Source organism: Polistes dominula, unplaced genomic scaffold (genome assembly GCF_049000335.1).
Source record: "Polistes dominula isolate Pdom_NZ unplaced genomic scaffold, Pdom_raw_medaka contig_33, whole genome shotgun sequence".
In the NCBI taxonomy this organism is placed as follows: Eukaryota; Metazoa; Arthropoda; class Insecta; order Hymenoptera; family Vespidae; genus Polistes; species Polistes dominula.
In genome coordinates this window covers 5,756,006-5,783,136 of record NW_028300998.1, presented here as the reverse complement: position 1 = coordinate 5,783,136, position 27,131 = coordinate 5,756,006, and the positions used below count along the sequence as shown (strand labels likewise).

General features: G+C 26.4%; 1 protein-coding gene across 1 annotated transcript in view; it reads right to left on the bottom strand.

Annotated features, from left to right (window-relative positions):
* dally (division abnormally delayed protein) overlaps positions 1-27,131 on the bottom strand; it is a 121,282-nt gene that overhangs the window by 8,872 nt on the left and 85,279 nt on the right. Inside the window, exon 5 of the mRNA XM_015319989.2 lies at positions 17,429-17,721. Coding sequence (XP_015175475.1) covers positions 17,429-17,721 — 293 coding nt within the window. The remainder of the gene's footprint in view (positions 1-17,428; positions 17,722-27,131) is intronic.

Here is a 27,131-nt window from a genome sequence, read left to right as displayed (position 1 = left end):
CATTCTTGAATATGTGTAATTCATATGTGTAAAAATACACGTATTTTTATGCATACGAGAAGTATGTGTATGTTAATGTGTATGCGTAAGTATCTGTGATTTCATACGTGCATACATGCATTCTCGAGTATGTTTAGTTCATATATGTGTATAAATACACGTATTTTTATGTATACAAGAAGTATGTGTACATATATATGAATACGTGTAGATATTTATATGCATATGCGATACTTATGAATATTTCATTTACATTATTGGTTAATATTTTGTAATTGTTATTTAATTAAATAAAAAATTAATATTATTAATTATATTATAATTAATTTAATATTATTATTAACATAATTATTTTAATATTATATTAATATTATTTAATAAAAGCATTATACGAATATATTACAAAAAAAATATGCTGAAAATCATTTAGAAAATAATTCACCTTGTTAACAATTTATAATAATAATAACAATAATAATAACAATGATAAATGTATTAGATTTTTATAAAAATTAATGAACAATTTAAAACGTTTAGTTGTTAGTGTATGTTGTGTTAGTGATGGTGGTGTTATGGGTGCACATGTAATGGTGGATAGTGAGAGAGTGATATTGCTGATGTATTTAATGGTGGTAGTGGTAAAATATGTGTTGGTGTTGGTTGCGTTCTGGCTTAGTGCCTCATTTATCGTCGATTAATCAACGAGTTCCCGGACTCTTCTTCTCTTCCTGATCTTTCTCTCTCTTTCTAAGCGAAAAGGCGGAAAAAAGGAAGAGGAGGAGGAAAAGGGTGAGGGAGAAGATATATGTATGCTTGGAAAGACGAGAGGAAGGAAACTTTTGCAATAGTATCGCGAATCTTCTTCAATGCTACCCATTCATGGTACACGACCTTCTTCTTCTTCATCATTTTCTTTTTCTTCTTCTTCTTCTTCATCTTTGATTTTCTTTTCGTTCGATCTTCTTTAGAAAGGAAGAGAAAAAGAAGAAATCATTTTTTCGTGAGATAAAAAAGCAAAAATATCTGACTTTAATCGCTTTTTCTCTTTCTCTCTCTCCTTTTATTTTATTCTAATCTGTGCTTTTTTAGAAATAAAATAAATTGAATAGATATTAAAGTTAATATATATATCGCGAAGAGATGATTCATGAAAATGAATATGCGATGATTCAAATTAGATTGATCGAGAGAATTATTACGATATTTTAATCTATTTATTGAATATTTGATTATGAATATTAGAGAGAGAGAGAGAGAGAGAGAGAGAGAGAAATTTCTAATTATTAATATTTTAAATTTCAAAAATATTTTAACCTATCACGTAATTCTTATGCCATAATCCGATTTAATTATACAAATTATATAATAAATTAATTATTTTAATTTGATCATTTGTTATTAAATCAATTTATCGATCATCGATTTATATACGTGTTTTAATAATTCCTAAATGTTTAATAATAATTTAATTAATAAATGAATCAACATTAATAAATATATAATATTTATAATTAATATATAATTATATATTATAATAAATTTTATAAATAATTAATAAATAATTAAATATATATATAATAAATAATAATTATATTATATTACATAAATATATAATAAATTTGTATGAAACAATAAATTAAGTTGATATAAAACAATTAATGAAATTTGATATAAATATAGTAAACAAATATTAAATAGGTATTAATAAAACTTAATTAATGACATTTGTAAAAAAAAAACTAGATTTTTAATTCTTCGAAATAATTTCATTTAATAGTTGATTTTGTATGCAAACACAAAAACACATAAGCGCAGGAAACCATAAACGAAATGTCAGACGTCAATCGATATTAGTGATGGAAAGACCGACCCTTTTGCAGACGAATTAATATTTCAATAGATAACGAAAACGACAGACCGTGTGTATATATATGTGTGTGTGTGCATGTATGTCAGAATGTATTCGTACGTGTATAATTCATTTGTCAGACGATGCCAGTCTCTTTATTTATACATAAATAATAGTATTGAAAGTGATTCGTTAATAGGAATTTGTTACACGAAAATGTTCAGACATACACATACATACATATTTATATACACATATATGATGTGATCTTTCAAGAAAAGATGATGCATGATCAGAAGATGGCAAAGGAAATATTGATGAGATAAAAAGAATGAAAGAAAGAGAGAAAAAGGGGAATAGAAACCACGTGATTAATTTCATTTCATCCCTGGGAAGCTTTTGTAATTGGAAAAGGGTCTTGGGAATTTTCGAAAGATCCAGGTGAAGTATATACGAATCAAAGGATCTGTGATTGGAGCGTTGATTTCCAAAAAGACAAAAAGACGAAGATAAATTACACTTATTTTTTTCTCTTTTCTTTTTTTTTTTCAAGACTATCTTGACGTGACGATATATTTTTTTGTTTTATTTTATATATCAATAATGTTTGTAATAATATTTAAGGAATTCGTTAAAATTTTATTTTCTTCATTTAAACATTTTGTTGAACAACTTTATATATTAAGTTTTTCTTTTTCATTTCATGAAAATAAAATTATAAATGTTTATTATATCTTTCTTTTTTTTCTTATTTTAATTATTAAAATTTTCTCAATTTTCTACATGAGCATTCATTTCAATATATAAACTTTTAAAACAAGTTATTTCAATTCAATAAATACAATATATTCATTTAATGCAATATATAACATAACTCTGCAATAAAAATAAAACAAAATATCTATGTCATTTACCTCTATCTCCATTTTTCTTATTTAATTGCACATTGTTTTTCAATTTATAAAATCCTATATATTTTTACATTTAATAATAATACTTTTACGTTATTATTATCATTATTATTTATTTTTCGATTCTTTCAAAAAATGATTGAAATTTAATCATCTCTACTCGTGTAAAAACGAAAAGTACACACATTTTTATAGAATATTTTAATACAAGTTATATTTCCATTTTAACAAATATTAATACATTCCATATAATTTAATATAAAATAATTCTATATATATATATAACAAAAGAATATAAAGAGACAATGAAACCAAATATACGTCATTTATCACCACCGTATCTATCATTTGAACTTTACCATTTTTATAATTAAAAATTTATAAAATCGTATATACATATAAAACTCTGAAACATTTATTTTCAATTCCATTATTTATTTCTTCATAACAAAAACCAAAGAGAATGAACGTTTATTTATCTCTCTCACTCTTACTCTTTCTGTCTTTCTCCCCCTCTCTTTTTATTCATCTTTTAAATCCTCTTAACACTACAATAAGAAACAAATTAGAACGTTAAACGAGAAAACATCAAAGTAACAAAGCTTAAGGATCCGATCTAGTGTATATAACTAAACACGCACATACGTATATATACATATACACAATTATATATACATACTTACGTATAGAGGATATATAGGTGAAAAATAGTGGGGAATAATTGGGCCATTATGATTCGAGTACACGCTCGAAACAAAACATTGAACGCCGAGCTTAATGCCGGTGGGATCGTTACAATGCTCACCCTCTCCTAATTCTTCTATCTCTCTCTCTCTCTTCATCTAACGTTTGTTTCATTCTACCTAACAACCGAGTTTCATACTGAATGGGACTGATGCACGTTCGCATTAACTAAAGGTACACCCAACCCTCCCATCCCACTTTCTCTCTTCAGTTCTTCTTCAACGACCTCCCCCCAACCCACTCCTACCCTTCAAACCTTTCGTTCTGTTCTCTTTGAAACTCGTCTTTTAATAAAATGTCGCAAAAGTGGATCGAATCTTTTGGTGAACCACCACCTGGTTGTAATTTTCACTGTGTGTGTGAGTGTGATTTTTTGTTTCTTTTTTGCTTGCTTGTTTTTTGAGTTTTAGAGAATTAAATCAGTAAGATTAGAATCGTGTTTATTTGAAACAGCAAGTGAAACTATAAGAAACATATAAACGTGATCGTAGAATCATAATAAAAAATGTTAGCGTTTATTTAACTTTTTATTCTCACGTATAGTGACAGATACTTGCCGTTAGAATAACTCGAAGTTTGTATATATATAACAAACCTGATGTGTATATTTTTTTTACTTTTTTTTTTTTTTACTTTCTAACAAATGGTAGTTAAATGGAAGTTAAAAATTGACTCGAAGTTTTTTTTTCTTTTTTTAAGATGCTTGGATATGTTTATGTACACACATACATACACACACGTGTGTTTTGTAATTATGGTACAACGTACATATTATATACAAAGTGTAGTTATGTAATATTAATTAAATATTTAATTTAACACGTTTCGAGACGTATGTGTGTGTGTGTGTGTGTGTGTGTGTGTGTACAAGTATGTTTATACTCGGGTCCTTTGTTTTTTATTAACACACATATGAATCTTTTATTAATTATAAATAAATAAATTTATTGATTATAACTGTAAGGATCTTTTTGTTCAAAATATACATATACATGTATACGTGCCTAAATACGTATAAATAATGATTACTTTTAATTAACATTTAATAATAATTTAATTGATTAATATTTAATACAAACAGACGAATAAAATTTATATTAAATATATGAGATGTTTGAATATTAGATAAATAAATAAATAATATAAATAAAATTCAACTCTTTTTTTTATTTTACGATACAGAATGCTCCTTTGTAATAAAATTTTTATGCAATATCGTCATTTCAAAAATTAAATAAAACTACAATATTGTTTCTGTGTGTAAATATTTGGAAAAATTTCATGAAAAATTCAATATTAATTACTTCAAATTGACAAACAGGTGTATTTCTGTAACTTATTAAACCATACATAAAAATCTATATATGTATATTAGTATATTAAACAAATCAATATGTATATATGATACTACATAATCATTTTGCATCAGTAACATCTCGTGTGGTTTAAATTTCCCTCTTCGTTGGCTTATAATTCATATAAAGCAAATGAACTCACGCGAAAAGTTAGAACTTCGTTCTCAATTAAACGTGTCGGCAGGTATTAATTGCACGAATGAAAGCCGCGAGGCAGACAATTAGCCAAGCGTTTCCTTTTTTAGGTCGTGCGAAAATGTACGAAACGGTCTCACTCTCTCTCTCTCTCTCTCATACATACTCTGTGTGTGTGTGTGTGTCTCTCTCTCTCTCTTTCTATCTCTCTCCTTTTTGACGTGACAAATTGTGTCGGCGTCGTAGTTTCTGCTATCGGTACGACCTTTGACACGATGTAATAAAACGGGAAATATTCGGGACCATTATCGGTACTGGTAATTAAGGACACTTTCCTAATTAACCAACAGCGATCTCGATAACCTAAATTTGCCCTTAAAATGATCCCCCTCCTACCCACCTCAACAAAAAAAGAAAAAAAAATTAACAAAAAATATTATATTTGTTTGTGTGTTTAAAATAAGATTATAATTCGGTGTGTACGCAGCTTAAGATTGATGAGAATTACTAATCAACGTTGTTGCTGTGTGTGTGCGTCAACTTTAAGTTTCTTTCACACCGAATTGATAAAATATCATTATAATCTTTCATAATTTTTGTGTAAACATCGGAAAGTTCATAAATCAATCGATAAAAATGTATTTTTGTTCTAATAAAGTTTGATTTATTAACGTTGAGTTGTCATTCGCGTGATTGTATACATTAATTTGTTTTTTTTTTTTGGGTTCAATTCTACAATACACAAACGTTAATAACATTTTAATGAATTAATAATTGAACTAATTCAATATTAAAGTATTAATGAATAATAATGAACTAATAATAGAAGCAAATCGTAAAAAATATAAATTAAATAAATTTATAAGTAATTAAAGACATCATTTATATTTATATATTTATACACTTATCTGAAATAAAAAAAAGAAAATAAAAAAACGGTACTTGTATAATCTTTCCTTTTCAGTCATTCTAAGAAAAAAAAAAAAGGAGAGAAAAACATATGCAAATGTATTACATAAATAAATAATTATCAATATAATTATCATATGTAAAATGTTAAATGATTATTGAATATGTATTAAGAGTTTATTATCTGTACAATATAATAGAAGTATAAATTTAAATTGATCATTTTGTAAAATAAAAACCCGTAACACATCAGTGATATATATATACGTCTATGGTGGTTGTTCGCGTGGCAAGAGAAGCTCCAGAAGGTCCTACCAGACCCACGTATAGTATACTATATCTTGGGGTGAAAATCTAAATGAGATTCGATCCGACCAAAAGGAAGCCTTGAGGTTCTCTCTCTCTCTCTCTCTCTACGATTGAATCTTCCTATAGCCAATCAGGGGAAAAGTGAAACCCACCGTCTATTCCTATCATACACTACTACCATTACAACAATCACTACCACTACTACTAACTATATATAAGTACTTCTGTCCTATCTTAACATCGATCCAAGCTAATTTAATTCGATCTTTTTTTCCAACTCGCGTTTGGTTCTTCTTTTCTCATTTCGTTTCATTCGTTCGGATGCAAACATAATTTGTGGGGGTGGTCTGCGAAAATAAGTAAAAAAAAAGAAATAGAATAAAAAGGAAGGGTGATAGGTAGATAGGTGTAAACAATCTCTTTTCTCCCTTCTCATCCTACGAGATTTACGAGTCGAGTATTCTCTTTGTATGGGGGTAGACATTGTCATGGGGACATTTCCTTGGTTCCTGATGAACACAGATTGAACACATTCATACACACATACACATAGAAATACATACAAATGCATACACACACATATATATATATATATATATATATATATATATATATATATATATATGTATTATATAGAGAGAATAATGGGGAAGAAGAAATATCGAGAGACGTTTTAAGAGGGTGGGGTAGAAATCTCGCGAAAGGTGTCACCGTTCTGCTTTTCCCGTTAGGGAAAAGGGGTTCCCCTTTTCTTAGGGGACGTTTTAGAAAGGATCCAGAATCTATCTATCTCTCTCTATCCCTCTTTCTGTTCTAAAGAGAAAATGGACGAGGAGTTTCTGGTATACTAAAAGCTATAGAAATTTCTTGAAGGAGGTGGGAACGTTGAAGAACGATCGAAATAATTGGAGGATGAATGAATTATCGGGTTAAAGTGGTTTTAGCTAGAGATGCGGAGGATCGAACAGAAGTAGGACACACTCTCTTCGTTTTATGTTATATAGTAACCAGAACGACGATCGAGAGAACCCAATTTTCCTTTAACGTGATGAAGAATTTGAGGTACTGTTCTAATACGTCTTCCATTACGTCATCATCCGAAGTTTAAATGTGTAACTTTTAACGTGAATTTTCTTCATTCTAATATTCGAATTTTTATTTCGAACGTGTTTGATTACATCAATCCAAGTATTATATATATATATATATATATATATATATATATATATATATGTATATGTAATACGTTTTTATGCAAAGTACAGGTTAATACGGTAATTTACATGTATGATATTAAAAAAAAAAGAAGTAACAAAAGATAAAGACAACAAGATAAAGAAAGATAAGAAAATTAGAGTAATTTTCTTATTTGACTTTGAACATTTTCAAATTTCTTTTTTAAATTGGATTGTGTGTGGGTCGGTATAAGTGTTATTGAAATTTTTTTTATTAACTATTGTTTAAATTAATAATATAGTATATTTATTATAATATTATTTAAATCCTTTGAATTCGGATTGTTTTATTTTATTATTTAATTTGCGTTTATTTTTCTACTCGTGTAAGTATTGTTTCACAAAAAAGTAATCTCTCTCTCTCTCTTTTGTATTTTATATTAAAAAAAAAAAGGAAAAATATAATAAAGTAAATTATTTATTGCTTATACAAAAATTACGACAATACTTAATGAACAAATTACAATATTTATATCACAATATCTATCAATATCAAATATGTTCTCGTACTTAAAGGGTGTATTTCAAAACCATAATATTTATCAGTATCAAATATGTCCTCGTATTTAAAGGGTGTGTTTCAAAACCTTTTAACTCAACTTATACTTTTCATTTCCTTTCGTATTACATATAATTTTTCTATTTCTAATTTATCAATGGTCCAATTTATTTCATCAAATTGTAAAACGAAAGATGAAGTAGTAAAAAAGAAAAAGTAATTCGATCTAAACTTCAAAGGTTTGCGAAAAGCTTTATAAATTGTATTACAATTTTTTGTTTTCTTTTTTTTTTTTTCCAATTATCTAATGTACAACGAAAATCGTTTAGTATATTTGAAGAAAAGTATGCTGAACGTTGGTTTCAGAATGAGGGCTGCTGCTCTCTTAGGTTAGTACACGAATTTATGGTAGGAATTCAAGATTGCACCAGCTTCTTCTTTTTCCAAAGGGAAGAAAGTTGTTGTATACTTGGCACAGGGAAAAAGGTGGGAAAAAGGGTGGATCGTGGGGAGGGGGAAGAGGAGAGGGTGCGAGAACACACAGCGGGAACGAAATCGTGAAATACTGTTTCGAGTGTTACATTCTACTATTCCTCGGGTCTGCCAAAGAAATATATTATGGTAGAAGTGATTTATTACGTTTCTTCCTCCTTCCATCCCTCTCTTATTTCTTCTTTCAACGGTGTACCGTGTCATTCGAAATTCTAGCTTTAAAGTTTGTCATTATCGTTTATTTCCTCCTCCTCCTCCCCCTCCCCCTCTTTCTCTTTATCCTTACCTTTTTCTTCTTCAATGTCATAAATGCCCATGAATGGAATACAAAAGATGATACTAAATAATCTTTAATTATCTCTTACTTTTGTGTCATTATGAAATGTTTGCTTTTTTTCGAAAAAAAAAAAAGATATCATTTTCAATTTATATTCTTATTTATTTATTAATGTATTTTTGTAATAATATTAAATGATTATAGTTTTTTTTTTTAATGTGGTGCGTATATTTAAAAAATTACTTTTTCTTTTTGAAGATTATGATAAATTATATTAATTATGGTGATTATATAAGTGGTCTGATATTGTAAGTCATTTTAATTTGGATATTTAATGAGTATGAATAATTTAATAAATTATTTTGTTACGATATCGAAACGTATACAAAAAATTACAGTTTTTGTAATTTCAATTCTTGATTATTTTTTTTTTATTAAAAATAGCGTACCACAAAAAATAAGTATTTTTAAAAGTATTATATAACATATCACTGTTTCATGAATTTTATAAATATAAGTTACAAATTACTTTAATTTGAGATTAAAAATTACAGTAACTATATTCGAAAATGTCTTATCTTTTAAAATAACAATTTTTGGTTAGTAAACCAAAGTTATATATTTACTAATATATTATTTATATATTAATAATATATAACTATATATATATATATATATATATATATATATATATATATATATATAATAGTATACATAACTATTATATAGTATAATAATTTAGTTAGTTTAATATATTATATAAGTTATATATATATATTTATTAATATATTTACTAATATATAACTTTATTAAAATATAAATTTATAATATATTATAATATTTATAATAATTTATAATATATTACATATATATTTATAATAATAAATTAAAATATAAATTTTTATTCAAAATCTATGAAATTGTATTAAATTGATATATTGAAAATAAACTATTTAACCATTCGACACAATTTCAAACAAATTATTTATTTCTTTTAATCGAATAAATAATAATAATAATAATAATAATAATTTTATTATTAGATTATTTTCTTACAATGCGTATCATCGCGAGTATAATCTTAATACTACGATGAAAAAGAGAACGAGATGATATTGGGAACACCAGTGCTGTAACAGAAAGGGAGGTATTTGGGTGGGGAGAAAGGATCGTTATCTGTTATGCGTTCTCCTTTATTTGCAATTTAGTAATCATGGAAAATTGGCCGTACCACAGCGGCGTGTTCGTTGTAATGACGTTTATTGAATGTAAGTCGGTAATCGAGGTTCAAAGAAGCGCTCGAAGGTTCTCTCTCATTCACTACCCCCCTCTTTTCTTATCCCCCTTACTACCGTTTTTCTTTTACTATTGCGAATAATAAATAATTCAAGAAATATATTTTTTTTTCCAATAAAACGACTAAACAATTTTGATTGGTTTAATAAGAAAAAAAAGAATTTTAATTTAAATTACATTCTTTTATTTAATTTAAATACAAATGTTACGAAAGAGATAATTAAAAAATATTTTAAAAGAAATGAAAATGTATTCTTCAAATTATTTTAATCGTAACGAAAAAAAAAAAATAGTTGGATCATTGTTAAAAACAAACGTATATTAAAAAAAAAAAAACAAGAAAAAGAAAAATATATTGTAAAAATTATAACAAAATGTCGGATTATTCGTAAGATATTGATTAACCATTTGAGTGCTATGGACGCATATATGCGTTTGGTAAAAATTACCAGAGTGGTCTATCGACGCATATACGTATTTGTTAATATTAATATAAAATAGTGTAATGTTTATATTAATTAATTAAATTATATTCATAGAAACAAAAATCTTTAATTATTAAATATAATTTATTATAAGAATCTAGTTAATAATAAATTATTCCGTTCCTACAAAACATTTTACTTAAAAATATTTAGCACTCTCAAAGGGTTAAACCTTTTTAATAAACGATATTTCCAAAGGTTTATTTATTGTAAACGATACATACAAACGACATACGTCGTTTTACGTAACACGTTTTATTGCTATGAATTTTTTTACAGAACTTTTCAGAAATAAATAAGTAATTTTTCTAATCGTTTATATGTAACGAATAGATACTTAAAAAAAAATTTTATATCCGCAATTTTACATAATATCAGTTATCTCAATCCTGATCGTTATAGATAAAAAAAACAAGTTACAAGATGGAATACAAAAAACAAAAAAAGATGTGTAATAGTAAAATCGTTATTATGTATAATAACGAACATTATTATATATATATACGTACATATTATATAACAAAGTAAGAGTAAAAGAGATCAGGTAAAAAATCATCGGAAGTATAACAGTCAGGTTAAAATTCCAATGGTAGAGTTAAGAACAAGTGGTAACCATGTTGGAAATATTAAATGACAAGGTAGACAGTGAATAGGATGTATGCGAATGATATTACATGAAAGTAAAAAGAAAGGGGTGGAATGAAACGAGAAGATAGGGGTAGAAACGGAGAAGGTGAAAAGAAGAAAAAAAGAAAAAGAATAATGGGTGGTGGTGGTATGGGGGAGGGAGTTAGGATACAAGCGGAATATTAACGAAAAGAAATTGTTTTTCCTTTTTTGTTTAAGAAGCCAGTTCGAGAGAGAGAATTTATTAATCAAAGGAAGAATTATTAATTAAATGAATGTAAAAATAAAATAAAAAAGAAGAAGCGAGATACTTTTCTCTCTCTCTCTCTCTTTCTCTCTCTCTCTTTCTATTATTTTTTAATCTCTTCTGCATATATTAAATCCATCGGTTGGTTCGTAAGATCAAACGAATACTAATCTGTATGAACGTATATCGTTCACTGATTGTATGAATCAACGATGATCAATTCGTAAAACGATGTGGCGCCAACGACGATTATTATCGATAATCGATGAGTTAGGGGTTTGGCGTCGTTAGAAACAAATGAAATGAAATTTAAATTAAGGAATTAATATAAAAAAAAACAGACAAAAATAATAATAAAAAAACGTATTCAATATGAGAAATGTTATTTAAAAGTTTGTATATACTAATTGAATTTCTTTTTACTTCTGTTTGTAATTTATAATACGGAAGATTAAATATAACATATGTCTGCATAATATTATTATTATTAAAAAAAAAAAAATATTAGTATCGTGCAAAATAATAAATACTATATTAAAACAATATGTATATTCGATAAACATTAATTTTGATTAAATTATATGAACTAACTGTTAAATTATTTATAAGGACACAATCGAATAAACCAAAAAATTCATAAAATATTTAATTAATTAACAATAAAATATTAAACTCTGATAACATATATCTTCCATAATAATATATATATATACTCAGAAAATATTAACTTTGTATTATAATATATATACAAATAAATGACACGTAATTTACAACTTGTCAACACTTCTTCTATGTGCACTTGACATTTACATGAAAACTATAAAAAGAAATAAAAAGAAATCTCAAATATTTATTGGGAAGGTTTCTCGGTGACATATATTTAATTAGGTGACCTCGTTTCCTATGCGACCAACCCGTTCCAATTGTTGCAAGTGTTAACAGACATGATCTACGTAAGTATAATACTACACAAACACACCCCCTCACATACACACACATAAACATACATATATGTATACATAAAATCTAGCAAATGGTAGATAATAGTTTGTTGTGCGATAGTACGTATATTGAATCCGTATATGTGTATGTGGATGTGTGTGTTTATGAGTTAGTAAAGTGGGAGAAGAGGTCGAACGTAGCCCGTGGGACGCCAAGCCGCCAAAGAGTCTGGCAAGAAGAGGAAATGGGCGCCACTATGTCGCACCGATCTCAACGCGAATGTAGCCAAATGCTTCTTCGTCTCGTAGATACGAGGTCACGATGTCGCAATGAGAGAGAGAAAGAAAAAAAGAGGGACACACACACATATACACACACTTTTCTCTTTTCCTATAAGCTTTACTTGTCCTACATATGTAAGCAAAGTACGTTTCCTTTAAACCAGTGGTCTTCAAATTTTTGTCGTTTCACGACTCACAACACCCTTATCAGTGCAAAAATATTTAACGTAACCCAGTTTTTTACACCATTATAACATGACAAATGATATTAATATATATGTGTAATGTGTAATATATAACACGTGATGTGGTTTATTTTGAAAATGGTGTCAATTTATTTTTGATGTTTTTTCGAGAAAATTAAATATAAAAATATTAATGGTCAATTTAAAAAAGAAAATATAAATTAATTTAGCAGTGTTTATATATATATATATATAATATACTAAACTTATATATTAACTTTATATTATTTATTTTATTATTAACTTTGTTCAATATGTAATTCGATTGTATTATAAAAATTTCTTTTTTCGGTGTATTTGATAAAATAAATATATTTGCGTACTGTGATTGAATTTACATCAATTTCATAATTTATTCATTACGTGATTTCCTTTATCGGTTAATTTTGTGGAAAACAAAATATTGGTATTTTTAAAAGATAATAAATATTAACTAGTTATAAATAAAAAGTTTATATTAAATAATTCACAAATTATGTGTAATATTTCATTTTAAAATAAAAAGAAATGAATATACACCAATTTCAAAATAAACGATTCAATTATGGATGTGCAAACAACAATTTGTAGAACTCGTTGAAAAGGTTTCCTGGAACATAGTTTGCTTTAAATATTTAAAAAATTTATGAATTATCTCGTACGTTCTCGGAGTTTCCTTTCGCTTCGTAAGTTTTTATACAAATGATTATTTTGTTATTTCATATTATTATTAATATTATTATACAATAATTTATATATTATAATATTATATTATACAAATACTTTCAAAATAAAAAATATAATTGTCGATACAAAATTCACGTCAGTAAAGAAAATTAAGAAATAAATTTGGTACGTATATTAATTTATCCTACATGTATGCTAATACATGAGTATGAGTATTTATACTTAATACGTGTATATTAATTATTATATTCGTTTATTTATGTATATATATGTTTTCATATAAGTGTGTATATATCCTCGTTAAAAATATTCGTAGAATATTATACTAACATAATCAATATACTTTTTCATTGCATTTGAAAGAATTAATTATTCGAATTCGTGACCGTAAAAGATGTGTCGGTCTGTTTAAAAAATACAAAATAGCGAGTTAGATGATGCTATTTTCTCTCTCTCTCTCTCTCTCTCTCTTTTATTCTTTTTATTTTTTTTTTTTAAACTTTTTTCTCCACAGTCGTACACATTCCGTTCTTTATCTTAGCAAAACTATTTTCTATCTTCCTTTATCTATTTCAACTACTTTTATATACTCGTATGAACCACCATCTTGTAGAGAAAAGAGAACTATCTTTATTTATACTTCTCTAACTAAGATATTTAACTTTACTTCGGATGTTCCATCCTGTGATATCGTTGCTAAATGTTTCTTTTCCATTTTTTTCTTTTTCTTCTTCTATACTTTAACTTGCTTTTAATGTTGAAAACGTTTGCTTAAAATATTTGATGGGAACGAAATGATGGAACAAAAAAAAAATAAAATGAAATAGAGAGAGAAAGAGAGAGAGAGAGAGAGAGAGAGAGAGAGAGAGAGAGAGAGAGAGAGAGAGATAGATAAAAATTTATTGAAGAAAAATATTGCGTAATTAAGTATCATTAGGAAATTCGTCAAAGAGGAAGTAAATATCTTTTTATATGTGCATTGGGGTACGAAAAAGTTTTGGAAACGAAAAAGTAGAGTTTTTTTTTTACTTTTTATTTTAGTAGGTAGATTTATATGGCAAGTTTTCAAACGTTGAGAGAGAGAGAGAGAGAGAGAGAGAGAAAAATTAGACGAAATTGCGACAACCAAAAAGTCGGTCGTCCCAGTCGTCGAGGGATGGATCATTGTAGGAAACTTTAAAGTTGCGATATAAAGCTTGGCTCTTGTGACCTCTAACGATTAATTCTAACTTCCTACTTGTATTATATCTATCTATCTCTCTCTCTCTCTCTGTCTCTCTGTCTCTTTCTCTCTTTCTCTCTTTCTCTCTTTCCCTCTCTACCTTCTATCTATTTATCGTTCTGCTTTTCTTGTTTTTCTTTTTCTTTTTCTTTTTCTTTTCAATTCCTCTTTTTTATTTTTTTTTTTTTTTGTAAAATAAGTTATTAGTCCTTAATACTTACACAAAAATAATCTTTATCGAGATATATTTTTAATATTTATACATTATATTTTGTTGAAAATTTTTTAAATTAATTATTTAATAAATTTCTTTCATAAAATGTAACTATTTACAATTTTTATTTAATAGATCATAAAAATAATTTAATGATCTATTAAATAAATATAATAATAAATTAAATTAAATTATAATATAATATAATATAATTTTTATTATAATGATAAAAATTATTTTTTAAAAATTTTGTTCGTAATATATTATATATGTAATATTTTTAACGAAATATGTATTTTATTATATATACAATATATCGTATTATATATTATATATATGTATGTAACTTTATTCTGAATCGATTACCCATTTTCGAGACATTTTCCAAGTTATAATATAGGTTTTACAATTAAATGGTATTAATACTACTACTAAATTCGAATCTTAAAAATATAATATATTCTATAACGAAATTTTGTATTTTAAGACTAACATTTTCTTTTGATTGAAGAATTAAAAGAGAAAATTAAGATTTAAATGATTTAAATATAATTTTTCTTCAAATTTTCTAACTCAATGTTTTAATTTCTTTCTATATTAAAAAACTACAAACTTACAAAATTGTATGTTTAAAATAACTTTAAATTATTTTATCACCGAAATATTTTTAATATAATTTCTGTTTTTATTATATTTGTTTCTTTTCTAAATCGTTTAATTGCAAACTTATATCAAAAAGGAAAAAATGTAAATTATTATTAGTCGACATTTTAAAATATAATTCTTGTATTTCATATCACAAACTGCAAAACTACCAACATGTTAAAAAATCTGACTTAAAAACTTTGAACTTTTAGTCTCATGTTTTGTTTTAGATCATAAAACTAAAAATTTATAGTAACTTTTGACTCGCCCAGTACATATATACATGTACATATATATATATATATATTCTTTGTCATATTTTTTTTATATTTTTTTTGTTTTTAACGCTGTGAAAGTCCTCAGGCTTTCTCTCGTCTACATATTAAAACATGCATCGTTTCGATTCACGAATTTTGCATCCAACGCGTTGTACTACGTCACCGAGTTCTCGTTTTTTTTTTATGCAACGATATGTGTAGTCTTCTTTCTTTTCTTTCTTTCTCTCTTTTTTTTTTAATTTTTTTTTTTTTAAATTTACAATCTCCATATTCAAAGATTGTTGGTATTCGCGTGTTCATAAATATAACACGTTTGCACGCTTTTGATACCGAAATAATACTCTCACAACTAACGTTATACACGTTTTCTTTGTATTCGCGGTGAAACGTTTTAACGAACTTAGTATAATGGAAGAACTACATTAAATTTCTATCCCTTTCTCAGAAAATTGTTAAATATGTTAAAAAAAAAAAGAAAAATAATACAGAAAAATTATCTTAACACTATCTTAGAAATCATTACGAAGTATTCTTTAATTTTTTGTAATAATTCCTTTAATTAAAAAAAATATTACGAAAAAATGTAATTAGAATAATTTAATATATATATATATATATATATATATTATAGTATCTATATATTTTATTTATATTATTTATAATATATATTATAATTATATATAATAATATATTATATTATATATAATAATAATTATTATAAAAATATATAATAATTTATATATATATATATAATATATATATTTATATATATTATTATATATAATAATATATATATTTATATATAAATAATAAAAAATGAAAACAATAAAATTTTCCAAGAATTTTGATATAAGAACACTTGATAATACTTAATCATCCAATCATAATATTAAACATTTGAAAATGAACGACAAGTTAAAGATAAACAATTAAACAACCGTATGGAAGTTTTTAATATTGTCGAACACGTATCGTTCAGGTTCTGACGTCTTTTATTGTGTTACTCGTTCGTTATCGAGCAGGTGCGATATTATGTCAACGAATTATAGTCATTATTGTCGTAGCTAACAAAACGAGAACGGCTGCAAGGAAAATGCAGCGAATTAATAACGAGAATGAAGTACATATTGGTCGACAATCGAGTCATCAACGAAGAACGTTTTCCAAGCACGTATATATAAGTAAATATATATATAAATAAATACATATGTGTGTATATATGTATATATAAGTACTTCATTATTTCATATATTCTTTTCTTTTTTCTTTTTATTTATCCTTCAAACGTCCGTTTCTTTATCAAGAACAGATGACATTGTGTGGTTCGTTTTAATAACAGTTCATAATAAACATCGTGTAATTAAAAAAAAAAAAATAAATTAAGTACGCGTTTTATGTAATTATTAAATAATAATTTTTAATCATTTATATAATGTCGTATAAGTTTAATACAATTGCACCAGGGTTTCATCGAAGTTTCAAATTTGTTGTTTGTTGAGATAATGAAATAAATTAAATAATAGAAAGATCTAAATAATTTTGAAGAAAAGATTAATTTTACTCACTCTCCAACTCGTTCACCGTTCCAACAACCTTTATCGGGATGATCTTCGCAAATAGTATCAGCAAGGGTGTCATAGAAGGTACGAGAACTTGCTACACTGGCCAAGAAATTTCCCAGTTGTGTGTGCAACTTGTTAGGTAGTATTCTGTGGGTTGTAGATGAGGACGATGAAGGTGGCGGTGCAGCTGCGTGCATCTCTAAACTGGCTTCTGATGACCTTTCAACTGTATCTGGTGCTATTCCACTACTTTCAGACGGTTGTTCGACATCCGAACGACCGCACACTTTTCGCACCTGTAAAACAAACGTTTCTTATCTGTTAAAAATCTAATCACGAAATGGTTCAATCAATTTACAATTAATAATTCGTTTAATCATTATTTTCTAAAATTTAAATTAATAACAAATTATTCACTTTTAAGAATTAATTGGTATTGATTTGATTATGTTTACAGCTCATGAATTTCTATTATATTTTCTAATAATTTTGTTTAATATATATCTTAAGTTTTAAATGAAATTTTGAATCTTGAAATATGATTAAATAAAATGATTATATTGTAATATATTATTTGATATAAATATAATATATTAATATTTATGTATTGAATTAATAATATGGTACGTTTGGGAGTTACTCTTGAGTAGTTAACTCTTTGCTTCCTTATCCACGCATTCATGTCTCCTCCGATGAGTACCGAATCATTAAATTAACATAATAATGCTATATATATATATATATATATATATATATATATATATATATATATAAAATTTAAATGAATGTATATTTATGTTTAAAATAGTACGATCTACGTTTAATTTTAACTAAACGTATTATTCTTCTTTATTATTAATAAATAAATAATACTTAAAAAACGTCCATTATCATAAATTGAATAAACATAAAAAGTAAGTAATAATAAAAAAATAGAAACCCAAAAGAAATAAAATTCTTTAGTATAATATATACCATATATATAACTTTATACGTAATGATTTAAAAATACCCACTGATGTGACCGGTGTGCTAATCAAATACGAACAGTTCGAGATGAAGATTTGAGATAAAGATTCGAGATGACTTTTAAAATAAGAAAAGTTGCGATCGTAAAACCGTGTGCGCTGAGGGGTCATATAAAGTAATTAAGATGGAACTTGTGTGGGCGTGTAAATGTTGTTCCTTGTTCTTAGTTTATTTCTTTTTCTATCTCTTTCTCACTCTTTATCTATATATATATATGTACTGTTCTCTTCTCATAGTACATGCTTTTCGTTTAACCTTCGGCTCTCAAGGGAGGACGAATAAGGAGGAGACGGATTATACCCTTGACCCGTTCTTCTCTCTCCTCTATGAATAAACGGATGACTATGACGACGACGACGATAATATTAAGAGCTTGGTTCCGCCTCCGTGTGTCTCTCGAATGAGCAGGATTAGAAGATTATCTTTTAATTGGTGGAACGCGTATGATACCACCATAACATATATTTGCACTAATAATAATAATATTACGTACAACTTTTATAGAGACGTGTTATTAATAATGTGGATGAAATACAAAAGTTACTTTTTTGAAAGTCAAACACTTTGTAAAACTTCTTTTATATATTTTTTTAACTCTTTGAAATGTGAACGTATTAAAAGTGGTTCCAACCTTTTTTGATGCTTAAATGGTGCGCACGGTGAGGACTATTAGAATATCACAAATAATTTAATTGAATTATTATTTTCTTCATGTTTTTAATTTTATATTACTTTTTTTATTATTTTTTTATATTTATTATATTATTTTATATTATTTTCATATATATTTTATTTTATATTTATTATGTTTCTATATTAATAATAATTTTTTTAATGTTAACGTGTAATATATTGCTTTTTTATATTTTTTTTTTTTATAAACATATAACTTTCTTTTAAATACTATATAAATGAAATTTCTGTACAACATAGGTCTTGTTATGTTTCTAAAATTCCATGCTTTAATAGAAATTTTAGAAACATAAATTAATTATTTTTTATTGGTTTGTCTTTTATTTTGGCATACGTATTATTCGTGAAATTTATAAAATATTATTTTACAAACATACAAATAAGAAATTTCCTATATAAATAAAAAATGTGTTTCTATTATTTTTCCAAGATTTGTTATTAAGTTATTAATATCATTTCATGGAAACAAATTACTGAATATAATTTGTATAATTAGTTTATAAAAAATGTTTTGACCCAGTAAGAAACTTGTATCATCACTTTATATACATATACATATATAGATATATGTAAGTTATACTTAAATATACGATCATGCCGATTTCAAAAGTCTCTTTTGCATCTTAATAGCTAATAACGAATATTCTCTCTTTCAACGTTTGCATACGCCTAGTGAGATTTCCGTTATCAATTTCGCAGCCTTAGCATCCGTTTACGAGCGGTTAAACTTGCTTCGGTCAAAAGCGATTAGGAAGCTGAAACTCCAATTACGTTTAACAAGCTTGTATCTCTGTCTATCTTCTTTAACCATTTTCGATCTTTCTCTCTTTCTCATACGCACATATATATATATATATACACAGACGAACGAACACACACTTAAATTCGTATAAAGGCATATACTCACATACGTTTCTCTCTAATTCAAAGCTTAGCGAAGGAAAATGAACGAGGATTTTCTTGTTATGAGAGAAAGAAAGAAAGAGAGAGAGAGAGAGAGAGAGAGAGAGAGAGAGAGAGAGAGAGAAATAACAGAAAAAAAAAATTCAAGACGAATGAGGAATAAATAAGGTAAATGAGTTTATAACGAGTTAACTAATTACTTTTCTCGTTTATCGAGGAGATAAAAACAACAACAAAATATATAATCGGAAAATTGTTTCCTTCCCTTTTCATTTTTTTACTTTTTATTTTGTTTATTTCGTGTTCATTACTTGTAACAACGAAAACGGATGAGGTTTTTATTTTTTTTTTTTTTTTTTGTAAATTATAATTGGAATATTCTCCTTTTTATTTTTTATTTTCTTCTTTTGTATATATACATTGTATGTGTATTTTTTTTTTTTAATTATAAACGCGTTTGTTGTTTTTATACGATACACATTCGTTCTGTTAGGAAACTTCACAATTTGTACTTCAATTAATACGTTTTACAAAGCTGTTATGCGACATTGTTGGCAAATGACGTGTTCCTTCATTTTTATTCTCTCTTTCTCTCTCATTTTTTTTTTCTTTTTTTTCCCCTCAATTCTATCAATTTGGCCGTTAGAATACTTTTTTTTGGATGTAAACTAATGGGACGGTTCATTTAAAGGTTCAACACGAAAAATAATATTCCTCTTTATTATTACGACTATGATTATGAGATGTGTTCTCATCGGAAATATGTTTTAACTCTTTTATGATCCAAACAAAAGAAAAATATTCTATCTAACGTGGAATTTAACAAATTGTAAACATTAATCCATGTACATTATTAAACGAAGCAACAATTAAATTGTTATCGTTCGAATCAATGAAATATAAATATTCAACAAAATAAACTTATATTTATAATGAAGTTATTTGCATATATTTTGTCTATTATTATATATTGTTGATCGTGAAATTTATGCAGGAACCAAATCTCCAATTCGACTATTTTGAATGCAAATCAATATTGAAACAGTAACGATGCTAACAGGATGGGTTTAAACTTAATAAATAATTTCATTTTAAATCGGTTGATATTTATTCGGAAACTTTCTGTGTGTTGCCAAGTTGATATATATTTTAATCTATAAAACTATAAGCCTAATTTCAAATATCAAAGTTTGTCTCTGAAATAATAATTGTTATTTTAAAATCGTTTTAAAATTTAATACCAACTTTTTGGCATGTTGATATATATATATATATATATTTTTTTTTTTAATTATAAAATTACAAACCTACTGACAAATCTAAAAAGTTGTCACGAAAAGAATAATTGACCGTTTAAAATCACTTATGGTTAGAAACTTTTGGCATATGTCGTATAGAAAATTTATTTTGGCACCTTTAATGTTATTTACTTGAAAATTCATATAAATAAATGTCTTTTGGTAAATTATTATAATATTTCATTGGGAGACTATTAAAGTGTCATCTCTTTTCAACAATCTGTTTAATTTAATTAAATATTAGTAATAAATTTTATTATATATATATATATATATATATATATAAAATAAATTGAAATATGAGATAATGATAGATAAAATTTATGTGTTTTTCGTTTTTGATTAATTAAAAAGTACACGTGATTTACACATAATTTACACATATTATTTTCTTTCAATTATGTGCTGAATACTTATTGTACACTACTATACAGTTTATCAAAACTATTTATTTAATAAAAGAAATTATGTGATATCTTTTGCTAAAAATATGTTCAAACCAATCATTAAAACATTAATAATAAATATATATACATATATTAATACAATAAAAATAATATAATTAATTATATAATATTATAATTATAATATAATTATAATATAATAATATATATATAATAAAATTAATATAACACATAATTGTTATATGTTAAATATAATACACAATATATGTATTAATATGTAATAATTAATAACATAATTAAATACATTTATTATAACTGTATATAATAAATATACAATTATATATGTAACAAAAAAGAAGAATAAAAAATAAAAAGATAAGATAATTATAGATTAGATTGATCGAATTTGAATAAAAAATTTGTTGGAAAAATATCAGGACACGGGTGGTTAAGGAAAAATCGATAATATATTTGCACTGTCTCCCTTGCCTCCGTACACCCCCTAGTCACCCCCCTTTTTAGGATGGGTCTTTATCGACGACGTAATATCGTGAAATTGCTGCCGTGTTATCCGGACGTGGCTTGCGACAAGGCCTATTATCGAGATAATAACGAGGGTGCTTCTCTCTCACTCTCACTCTCTCTCTCTCTCTCTTTTTCACTCTCCTTTCCTCTTATCGGGAGCATGAATCTCTCGAGCCGTCTACGTCCACGAAGAGAGAAAGTAAAATCGCGAATTCAAGGTGGGTAGCTTGGGAAGCTTTCACGGTCATGTTGTAGGAGGGTTGAACGAAAGACAAACAGAGACAAAAAAAGTATGTGTATCTGTGTGTGTATGTACGTGTACGTCTATGAGAAAAAAAGATAGAGAGAGAGAGAGAGAGAGAGAGAGAGAGAGAGAGAGAGAGAGAGAGAGAGAGAGAGAGAGAGAGAGATGAGGATCGATATACGTAGACGAATCGTTTTTTTCCTATTTTTTTTTCTTGTTCTTTTTCTCTATATATCTTTTTTCAGTAAAATAAAAAATAATATATATATATATAATATAAAATGAATATAAATATATATATAGAAAAGGGGTAAGATAAGTACGATGAAGAAAAATAAAAACAGATCAATTATTCCAATCATCTTTATATTTCTCTCTCTCTTTTATTTTCTTTTTTTATCTTCTAGCAAAAAAAAAAAATTAAATTAATTAAGAGAATAATTCAAACATAACCTAAAAAAAATCAAGACTCGTATAATATTTGTATCTCTTTTTTTTCTCGTTTCTTTTCCATGGAATAAAATACATATTAGGGGGGGGGGGGGAAAAAAAATAACAAAGAAAAGAGGATAAAAAAAAAGAAGGAAAAAAAGTTTATCGGAGGATTTTGGAAAAGGGTTGTGTCGATCGTTGTCGTTGTCGTCGTCGTCGTAGTGTAGTGTAGTGTAGTGTCGATTTCCCGATATAAGCCACGATATCGATAACTATCGAAGGGGCGAACGAATTCGCGAAGGGGTGACTCGATTTCACCTTTTTTCCCCTTTCCCTTCATCCCGTTCTTATTCTTTCTACGTTTATTAACGAGGGTTGGTTGGTTGGTGGTATATATCGAGAGGAAATCTTATGTCTCGAGTAATTCGAGAAGTGTTTTTTTTTTTTTTTTGTTATTTTATCACCCAACATTTTTTTTTGTTTCATCCATCTCCTTTTCTTTCTCTCTTTTTTTTTTTTTTTTTATTCTCGACAGGTGAGTCATCGAGAAACGGAAATCGGGCGGTGGTGGTCGCTTCGATCGTTCGATTCAGCAAAAATTTTGGGCTTCCTCTATTGGGAGTTCGCCTACAATACACAACGTGAAGAAGAAGTATGCCTATTGTTATAAATGCTCTTTTTTTTTTTTTTGAACATTTTAGATTGTTATCTAAGGAAGGAGTAGGATTTGTCGTCGTCTTTTATATTGAAAATTTTAATAGTCTTTTTTTCGTACATGGGGGAAAAAAAGACTACACCTATGAATACAAAATGCTAGGTTAGTAGTTCTTCTTTTCTTATAAATCTATAGGTTGATTTTCAATAAGAAAATTTTAATCCTCTTTTTCATCAACGAGATTTGGTAAAATTTTTGTCGACAAGATCGGTAAAGATCAATAATAAACACGATTTTACTTCGGATTTATTTTTTTTTCTATGATCGTAAAAAGAATTTCGTATTCATACCGTCGAAAAAGGAATTTTAAATTAAATTCTATGAATACGAAGATTACGAATGATAAATTTGTGGTATATTTTTGTTGTTGAAATGTTTAGGTTTAAGAAAAAGATAAATATTTTTATATATAGATGATTTTGTTTCGTATAGAATTTCTTGAAAAAATATATTACCGAGTGAGTTTAAAGAGTCAAAAGAAAATAGAAAAAGAGAATGAGAAGAAAGAAGAATATACTCTCCGACGCACATTTTACGTTCTTTCGAATTCCACGTGTCAAGTGGATTAAAGTTGGAATTTGAAGGATTTCATTTGGAATGGAGTACTGCTTGCCAAGCGTTTATTAAGATCGCAGATAGCAAAAGATACTTTCTCTCGAGTGTACCGATGAATACTAACGCTTAATATGTCTCTTTCACTCTCTCTCTTTCTCTCTTGCTTACTATGTTTTACTCTCTTTTTGTATCTCTTTCTCTCTTGCTTACTATGTTTTACTCTCTTTTTGTATCTCTTTCTCTCGGGGGTGTCGTCGTAGTTGCAAAACGAAAGGACAACTTTATTTTACGAGAAAACTGTCTACCCCCTCTTGCATCTCTCGTTTTTATCCATTTTATTTCTTTCCTTTACGAGTAAAGACTACGTCCGGGTTACAAGTAATAAGAAAGTCTTCTTTACGCGTTCTGATCTTTTTTTCTTTCTCTTTGTAGAATAAAATAAGAAAGATAAAAGGGTGTGAGTAAGAGTAAGAAAGAAAAGAGAATGTTTTTTTGATAAATACGTTCAAATATTGAATCAACTAATATTTTGTTTTGTCTTCTCTATCATAGAATATATAATCAATTTAATATTTATATCTATTTGCTATCATATATATATATATACACATTAGGATGTACTGGTTACGTGTTGTTGTGACTTTGTTATAAAACGTTGATTTAATTCAATTCTAAATTATTTAGTAAATAATAACACATACAAAATAATACTACAATTATAATGGAAGACATAAAATAATAATTCACGAAAAAATATAAAAAGCAAGGTTAGTAGTTTATGTCATATGTAAATCTGAAAAAAAACTTATGAAATGACTACATCAAATTGTATTGTAATACAGCGGCATCCATTGAAAACTTACAGTACTTAAAGATTTACATAACCTCTAAATAATAAATCTTTAATTATAAATCTCTAAAATAAAACTTACGTTATATTATAGTCTTGAATTTTTAATGCAACTTTTTTTAATAAACTTTTCTGCAACTATCATAGTTTCGGAGTTATTTAGGTGGCAAGAGTTACTGAATTATTCTATATTAAGATTGTATACTATTCAAATTTATTAAAAAAAATATTTGTATTTTCCCCATGAATTAAAAAGAGAAAAAAAGAACGAGATATATAAAAAAAGAATTTAATATAAGAAAATATTTATCGGCAAAAGAAAGGTAAAAAAAATAAAAAAATAAAGAAAAAAGGAATCTTTTTCCTTATTGTTGATATTCGACTAAGAAAAGAAAAGAAAAGGAATAGAAAATATATATATATTATTGAAGCAAGAAAATAAAAGAAATGAATTCTTCGGCATTTATTTTTCTCTTTCTCGTAAGAATTGATGTTACCCATAGTATAAGACGATTTGCATAGGATGTCCGTTTTGTCGTTGGACAGCTGTCCGATTGTCGTAGGAAGAGTTTTCAACGTGCAAGCTAGTACTTTATATTCGACGGAAATTCTCTCTTTCTCTCTTTCTCTCTTTCTCTTTCCTTCTAGTTAACTTTTGTGTCCGAAGGATATCCTTTAGCAACACAGACTCCTCCAATCGTATTGTCTCCTTCTCGAAGAGTCACCGTTAAAATGCATTTGCCGGCAGCAACTTCGTCTTTCTTTGCGATTTGCATTTGTTCAGAATTAAATTTCACAATCGAATTTTTTTATTTATTTTATTTTTCAGATATTTAATATTCCGAACGAATGATTCTACATTTTTATCTCGTAAATTTTTGGTTTTTTTTTTTTTTTTTTTTTTTTATTATTCTTTTCTTAATTCCCTTTTATCATAGAGAAAGACAATAATCCATTTGTTCTCGGATATGAAATTAAAAGTAATTTACCGTGAATAATTAAAAACCTTTTCCGTGTGTTTTTTTTTCTACCTTTTAATTTATTATTTCAAATTAATGAATTTTTTTTTATTTATTCGCCTAGAACAATGATTTATAAGTACAAGTTGGGTAAAGGGGAGTATGGGCGAAACTTAATTGCATTTACATCGAACATAATTAAAATCCATGCTAGAAAATCATTTTACCGATTCGTATTTAAATATTATAATATATTAAAAAATCGATTTATTTAAATATTAACACTTATCGATCGTAAGTCACGTTGGAAATGACATACAAATAAAAATATTTTATTAATAATGAAATAATTGAATAACTTCATATATTTGTATAGTACTCCTTCAAAAAAAAGAAAAATAAATAATTTCTAATAAATAATAAGTTATTCTTATAATACTGAACAATTGTGTTGAATATTTACTGAAATCACTTATAACTTATGATTAGTGAGAATTATAAATTTCAAAATCTGAGATCGAATCTGATAACCAAAGGGTTAATATATTGAGTTGGCAAGAAAGTAATTTCGGTTTTCTAATGTGAAATAAAACTCAATTATTTCTATACAAAAAATGAACTTTAAATTAAATAACTAAAAAATGCTAACATTAACAAAAAAATAACAAAATAAACATAATGCTAATTATTGGTGCAAGCCGAAATTACTTTCTTGCCAACCCAATATATATGTATATATATATATTAATATAATTTATTTAATATTAATATACGAAATTGAGATTTGTCGCGTTGATTTAGTTAATTGTTATTAAAAACAAAGATAATTTATCATTAAAGATGATACAACAAAAGCCAGTGATTTTGGATTAATCTTCCTTCTCTCGCAACATTGTCATCTTTCATGATGAATATTACAGAGTCCAAACGTGAAATTTTCGCGACAAAATGTTACATCACGTTACATTGCATTGAGTAGTCACTTATGCATATGCGTACGCATATGTGTATGTGTATATGTATGTGTTTGCGTGCGTACGTGAGTGCATAGTAGAGGAGACTAATTTGTCCGTTTTATCCGCGGCCGGCTCATATTCGA